This window comes from Microtus ochrogaster, chromosome 22, assembly GCF_000317375.1.
Source record: "Microtus ochrogaster isolate Prairie Vole_2 chromosome 22, MicOch1.0, whole genome shotgun sequence".
Classification (NCBI taxonomy): domain Eukaryota; kingdom Metazoa; phylum Chordata; class Mammalia; order Rodentia; family Cricetidae; genus Microtus; species Microtus ochrogaster.
In genome coordinates this window covers 31847236-31854729 of record NC_022023.1, presented here as the reverse complement: position 1 = coordinate 31854729, position 7494 = coordinate 31847236, and the positions used below count along the sequence as shown (strand labels likewise).

General features: G+C 41.2%; 1 protein-coding gene across 1 annotated transcript in view; it reads left to right on the top strand.

Moving 5' to 3' along the window:
• The window catches only part of Hps5 (HPS5, biogenesis of lysosomal organelles complex 2 subunit 2), a 41660-nt gene that overhangs the window by 10425 nt on the left and 23741 nt on the right, over positions 1–7494 (top strand). Inside the window, exons 7-8 of the mRNA XM_005357834.3 lie at positions 2620–2832; positions 3121–3192. Coding sequence (XP_005357891.1) covers positions 2620–2832; positions 3121–3192 — 285 coding nt within the window. The remainder of the gene's footprint in view (positions 1–2619; positions 2833–3120; positions 3193–7494) is intronic.

Below are 7494 nucleotides of genomic sequence, written 5' to 3'. Positions count from 1 at the left end.
GTAGACCAGGCTGGTCTCGAACTCACAGAGATCCGCCTGCCTCTGCCTCCCGAGTGCTGGGATTAAAGGCATGCGCCACCATCGCCCGGCAGAAAAGAATTGTTATGCAGAACTTCAAGCATGCATAAAAAAGTGAGAATTCTGCAATTAAAAAGATGTTGAGTGTTCATTTCATGGGGGTACAGCTAGAGTTGAGTTGCAGTAATGTAGAACCCGCTGTAGAAATAGCATGTTGAACCCCTTCTATTAGCTGGGGTTCAGTTTGGAGGGTAATAGATAATATAATTTAAAAGTTCAGATAATCTTTTTTTAGTTTTAACCCACATTCTGTCCAACAAATGACATTCTCTAAAAATTGGGATGTGTGGACTGGACAGATATCTCAGTGGTTAAGAGCACAGACTGTTCTTCCAGAAGTTCTGAGTTCAATTCCCAGCAACCACATAGTGGCTCCTAACCATCTGTAATAGTGCCCTTTTCTGGCCTGCAGGCATACATGCAGGCAGAACACTGTATACATATTAAATAAATCTTTAAAAAATATTGAGACTCATAAGCTGGGCTTGGTGGTACATATTGTAACTACAGCACTTGAAATAATGGAGGCAGGAGGATTAGGAATTCAAGGTTCTCTTTGGCAACATAACATAAGCAGCATAATAAATAAAAGTATAACTTCTTGTATTGCTCTGTATATTTCAAAGCATTTTTACATCCAGGTTCTTATAGTAAAACAGTTTATTCACAAAGCAAATAAGTGGAAGACTATTTATTGATTCATCGAGAGTCTCAGAGTTGACTCCTGCTGAAGAGCATATTAAATCATTCTCCAAGAACAGACTGAGCTTGGCAGTGGTGGCGCATGCCTTTAATCCCAGCACTCAGGAGGCAGAGGCAGGCAGATCTCAGTGAGTTTGAGGCCAGCCTGGTCTACAGAGTTCCAGGACAGCCAGAATGTTACACAATTAAACCCTGTCTCAGAAAACAAACAAACAAACAAAAGACTGAGGTCGTGAGCCTAGTGAGCTGGAGCATGCCTGTAATTTCAGTATTTGAGGGTAGAGATGGGGACTAACAGACTGAGTTTGAAGCCATCCTGGACTGCGTAATGAGAACCTGCCCCAAACAAAACAAAACTACTGAGTGCTTTTTGTGGACCAGACCCTGTATTTGTAATTCATAGTCCACCATTCAAGTAGACGTAACTGCCATGTGTGATGTGGTACTTGCTGCAAAAGCAGAGTATATGAAACAGATAATTGAGCAAATGGAAGCCTAGGACATTTTTCAAAGGAAAAATGATGCAGGCAAATCATGAAGCAGACTTAACAGAAAACAAATAGACAAATGTAGCATCTAGACTTGAATAAAAACATATATGCACACATGCTTATACATGAATGACCGGAGGAGAAGGCGGACTGTTAGAGGGAGGAAAGGGACAAACATTGCACGTTGTCGCTCATGTGCAGTCTACAGTTATATATGGATGTTTAGTAAAGAAGCATGTGTACTTGTTTAACTGCATCTGGATCTTGTCAAAGCAGATGGAGAAGGGACTAGTAGGAGAGGAAATTAAGAAGCTAATGGGGAGGTAATTACAAGCAGAGTACATGGTGTACATGTGTGAAATGTCAGAGTGGAACCCATTAGTTTGTTTGTAAAAAGGAAGTTATGCTTGTAATCTCAGCATTTGGGAGGCTGGGGCAAGAGAACTGCTGAGAGTTCAAATCTAACCTGGCTACATAGTAAGTTCTAGGTCAGCCTGAGCTACAGAGGGAGATCCTGGTTCAACAAAGAAAGCCAAAACCCAAAAGACAAGAAACAAAAAGAGAATAGATAACAGGAGGTCTTTTTTTAAAAAAAAATATTTATTTATTTATTATGTATACAACATTCCTTCCATGCCTGCCTGCATGCCCGAAGAGGGCACCAGATCTCATTATAGATGGTTGTGAGCCGCCATGTGGTTGCTGGGAATTGAACTCAGGACCTTTGGAAGTGCAGGCAATGCTCTTAACCTCTGAGCCATCTCTCCAGCCCGATAACAGAAGTTTTTAGGAAGAAGCTGATCATTATCACTCTGTTTCCCATGCAGCTTAGCTCTCATATCTAACTCATGGACTGCTAAGGAGCAGAATGTTCTAGGACTCAGAATTTCAAAAGATTTTAAGAAAAGGAAGAGTTCATTGGATATTTGTAGTGAGGGAAGGTCTTGGAGACATTTGCAAAGGTAGAGGAAGAGCCTGCATGGAATGTCCAAAGAATTGTGCTATACATAGTGACTTGGAAAGCGGTCAGTAAGGGTCACAGGTGAACTGAGTGGTTTTTAGCAGTAATGCCTTTTGGATCTGAAATAGGCCCTCCTCATTCTCAGCACTGAAACGAAGATCTTGGCTTCCTGTCACAGAGTGGTTACGGTAACCAGCCCTGTTTGGACCAATCCATGCCACTGTTTTCTGGTATAGTACAGAGAACAGAAAGAGGAAAAGGACGTGTGGGTGTGTGGGTTATATGGCCGTGCTGATTTGTAGTGCTATTCTCAGTTCCTTAATATGATTGTTTTTAACATTTCTTTTTTATAAATAAACCTACTTTGTCTTTGTTTCTGGAAATTAGGGAAAAGTTTTGGAAAATTGGAAACAAGGAAAGAGATGGAGAATATGGAGCTTGTTTCTTCCCCGGAAAATTTGCTGGGGGCCAGCAGCCTTTGATTTACTGTGCACGCCCGGGCTCCAGGATGTGGGAAGTGAACTTTGATGGGGAAGTGCTGAGTACACACCAGTTCAAGAAGCTCTTGTCATTGCCACCCCTTCCTGTGATCACTACAAGGTAGCCATTCTCCGCATGGGACTTCCTGGAGCATTGGGTTAAAATCTAGTGTTGTGGAATGCCCAAGATTTGACTATACCTTGTGAGAGTGAGGTATAATTTCTATCAGAAGATTTAGAGATACCAGAACAGTCCTTAAGCAGTTGTCTTTCTTATGACTAAAATGACTTGAGTAAAGTGAGGTACAATTTAGACTCTTGAAGGTGGTTTTCAAGTTGAAATTTTCTCTATATTGCAAAAAGTGCTTTTAGGTTGTAATCAGAGCCAGCAGGGATGTTTGCCTTCCAGATCCGAGCCGCAGTACGATCCTGCGGTTGGCTCCTCCCAGTCCTTGTCGTTCCCCAAACTCCTGCATCTTAGGTAAGTTTTCCTTTATCCTTTTCTCTTTATTCACAAGTATTTGCTTTTATATTTTTCAGATTTGTTGTTGTTTCATTTTTTCCAAGATGGTCTCACTATGTAGTCCTGGCATTCCTGGAACTCACTTTGTAGTTCAGACTGGTCTCGAACTCAGAGATCTGCTTGCCTTTGCCTCTTGAATGCTGGAATTAAAAGGTGTGTGCCCAGCCTGTTTTTCGATGGTTTAAAAAATGATGTTAGAGTTTGAATACAGGGCCTGTATAGCTGAGTGATTCTTCTTCCCATAAGCTAAACTCCAACCAGTCGGCTTAGAAAAATTTTTTTTATATGTTTCTGGGAATCAGACTTGGTCTTATGCATGCTAGGCAAGCAGTCCACAAGTGAGCTGAATCCCAGGATAGATTCTTGCTGTGTTGTTAAGGCTGACCTCCAATTCTTGGGCCCAAGTAATTCCTTCCTCAGTTTCCCAAGTAACTGGGACTACTGTTGCTTGTTACTACATCCAGGCCTTTCAACTTTAGTGTGTGTGCGTGTGTGTGTGTGCGTGTGTGTGTGCGTGTGTGTGTGTGTGTGTGTATGTGATTTTTTTTAAGTCTTACTTTACACATGAGTGTTTTGCCTGCATATATGTCTGTACACCACTTGTATGACTGGTTCCAGCTCTCTTATAACTGCAGTTACAGACAGTTATGAGCCACTTTGTAGGTGCCAGGAATTGAATTTATTTCCTCTGGAAGAGCAGCCAGTAGTTTTAACCCCTGAGCTATATCTCTAGCCCCGCTTCAGCTTTTTTTTCTTTAAATTTTATTAAAAAAAACTATTGCTTTTCATTTTACATACCAATCCCAGTTCCCATTCCCTCCCCTCATTCCATTCCCTCCACCTTCCCCCCCTACCCCCCAATCCACTCTTCAGAGAGGGTAAAGCACATTGCTTTAAGGAAGGTCCAAGGCCCTCCCTACTATATCTAAGCTAAGCAAGGTATCCATTTAAAGACAATGGGTTCCAAAAAGCCAGTACAAGCAATAAGGATAAATCCTGGTACCACTGCCAGTGACCCCCACCGTCTATCCCAGCCGTACAACTGTCATCCACATTCAGAGGGCCTAGTTTGGTCCTATGCTGATTTCTTCCCTGTCCGGCCACAGTTGGTGAGCTCCCATTAAATCAGGTAAGCTGTTTCAGTGGATGACCCCGTCATGGTCTTGACCTCTTTGCTCATATTCTCACTCCTCCTACTCTGCGACTGGACTTTGGTAGCTCACCCAGTGCTCTGCTGTGGGTCTCCGCCTCTGCTTTCATCAGTTGCTGGACGAAGGTTCTATGGTGACGTTTAAGATAGTCAGCAATCTGATTATAGGGCAAGACCAGTTTGGGCACCCCCTACTCTACTGCTTAGGGTCTTAGCTGGGGTCATCCTTGTGGATTATTGGGAATTTCTCTAGTGCCAGGTTTCTTGCTAGCCCCATAATAGCTCCCTTATCAAGGTATCTCTTTCCTTGTTCTCCGACTATGTCCTTCCCCCATTTGACTATTCCATTCTTTCAAGTTCTCCTCTGTCTCCCAAGTTCTCTTCCTTCCTTCCTTCCTTGTCCCCCTTCTTCACCCCTTCTGCTCTCCCTTCTTCCCCAATCCCTCCCCCCCCAATTTTCTCAGGACATTTTGTCTATTTCCCCTTCCCAGGGTTTATCTTAGGGTTCTTATTGTTACTTATCTTCTCTGGGGTCATGGACTATAGGCTTGTTATCCTTTGCTTTACAGCTAGTGTCCACTTATGAGTGAGTACATACCATCTATTTACATGCAAATTTCAAGATATCATTTTTTTTTTAACCACTGAGTAGTACTCCACTGTGTAAATGTACCAAATTTCTTTATTCATTTTTCAATTGAGGGGCATCTAGGTTGTTCCAGGTTCTGGATATTAAAATCAATGCTGCTGTGAACATAGTTGAACAAATGTCCTTGTAGCATCATTGAGCATCCTTTGGGTATATGCTCAAGAGTGGTATTGCTGGATCCTGTGGTAGTTTGATTTCCCCGTTTTCTAAGAAACTGCCATACTGATTTCCAGAGTGGCTATACAAGTTTGTATTCCCAGAGTGTTCCCCTTACTTCACATCCTCTCCAGCATATGCTATCATTGATGTTTTTGATCTTAGCCATTCTGACAAGTGTAAGATGGTATCTCAGAGTTATTTGATTTGCATTTCCCTGATGGCTAAGGATGTTGAGCATTTCCTTAAGCGTCTTTTGGCCATTTGAGATTTTTCTGTTGAGAATTCTCTGTTTAGGTCTGTACCCCATTTTTTAATTGGGTTGTTTGGTATTTTGATGTCTAATTTCTTGAGTTCTTTCTATATTTTGGAGGTCAGTCCTTTGTCTGATGTGGGGTTGGTGGAAATATTTTCCCATTCAGTAGGCTGCCTTTTTGTCTTATTTGCTTTACAGAAGCTTCTCAATTTCAGGAGGTCACATTTATTTATTGTTGCTCTCAGTGTCTGTGCTACTGGGGTTATATTTAGGAAGTGGTTCCCTGTGCCCATGCATTGAAGACTACTTCCCACTTTCTCCTCTGTCAGGTTCATTGTGGTATTCCAATAAGATACAGGCATTATTCCAGTTTATTTTTTCTTTTTCTTTTTTCTTTTTGTATCTGTGGAGGTTTGCTTTGTTACTGAGTATGTGGTCAGTTTTTGAGAGGGTTCCATGAGGTGCTGAGAAGAAGGTACATTCTTTTGTGTTTGGGTGGAATGTTCTATAGATGTCTGTTAAGTTCATTTGAGTCATGCCATCTGTTAGTTCTCTCTCTCTTTTTTAAAAGAACTATTTATTATGTATACAACATTCGGCCTCCATGCATAAACCTGTACACCAGAAGAGGGCACCATATCTCATTATATATGGCTGTGAGCCATAATGTGGTTGCTGGGAATTGAACTCAGTACTTCTGGAAGAGCAGTCAGTGTTCTTAACCTCTGAGCCATCTCTCCAGCCCCATTAGTTCTCTTATTTCTTTGCTAAGTTTCTGTGCGGTTGACCTGTCCATTGACGAGAGTGGATTGTTGAAGTCTCCTACTATTAACATGTGGGGTTTGATGTGTGATTTAAGCTTTAGTAATGTTTCTATCACATATGTGAGTGCTCTTGTATTGGGGGCATAGATATTCAGATTGAGACTTCATCTTGATGGATCTTTTTTCTGTGATGAGTATGAAGTGTCCTCCTTCATCTCTTCTGATTGATTTTAGTTTGAAATCTATTTTGTTAGATATTAGGAAAGCTACACCCTCATTTTTTAAAATTTTTTTTATAATGATTTACTTTATTTTATTTGCATTGGTGTGAAGGTATCAGATCTCATGGAACTGCATTTTCAGACAGTTTGAGCTGCTGTGTGGGTGCTGGGAATTGAACCTGGGTCCTCTGGAAGAGCAGTCAGTGCTCTTAACCGCTGAGACATCTCTCCAGCCCAACCCACTTATTTCTTAGGTCCATTTGAGTGGAAAATCTTTTCCCAACCCTTTACTCTGAGGTAATGTCTGTCTTTGAGGTTGAGGTGTGTGTCTTGTATACAGCGGAAGAGTGGATCCTTCTTTTGTATCCATTCTCTTAGCCTGTGTTCTGTCTCGAAAAAAACCAATAAATAAATAAATAAATAAAAAAAGAAAACAAACTATCTTTTTTTCATTATACATACCTTCCCACTCCTTCCCCTTCTCTCATTCCCTCCACATACCCTCCCTCCCCACCCCCATCCAATCCTCAGGCAGGGTAAGGTGCTTTGTGGATGGCCCAAGGCCCTCCCTACTATTATCTATTATAGCCTGTGTGTTTCTATAGGTGAATTGAGTCCAGTGATATTAAGATATATCAATGACTAGTAATTGTTAATTCTTGTTAATTTTCGGTGATAATGTTTGTGCGTTTCCCTTCATTGGGGTTTGCTGATGGGAAGTTATCTCTTGACTGTGTGTTTTGGAATCCAGTTAGCTTCCTTGGGTTAGAGTTTTCTTTCTAGTACTTTCTATAGGGCTGGGTTTGTGGATACATATTGTTTAAATCTGGTTTTGTCATGGAATATCTTGTTTTCTCCATCGATGTTGATTGAAAGCTTTGCTGGCGATAGTAGTCTGTGCTTACATCCGTGGTCTCTTAATGTCTGCAGCACATCTAGCCCAGGAGCTTCTGACTTTCATGGTTTCCATTTAGAAACCAGGTGTGTGTAATTCTGATAGGTCTGCCTTTTTCTTTATTTTTATTTTCTTTATTTCTGTATGTTTTGCATTTTGATTATTATAT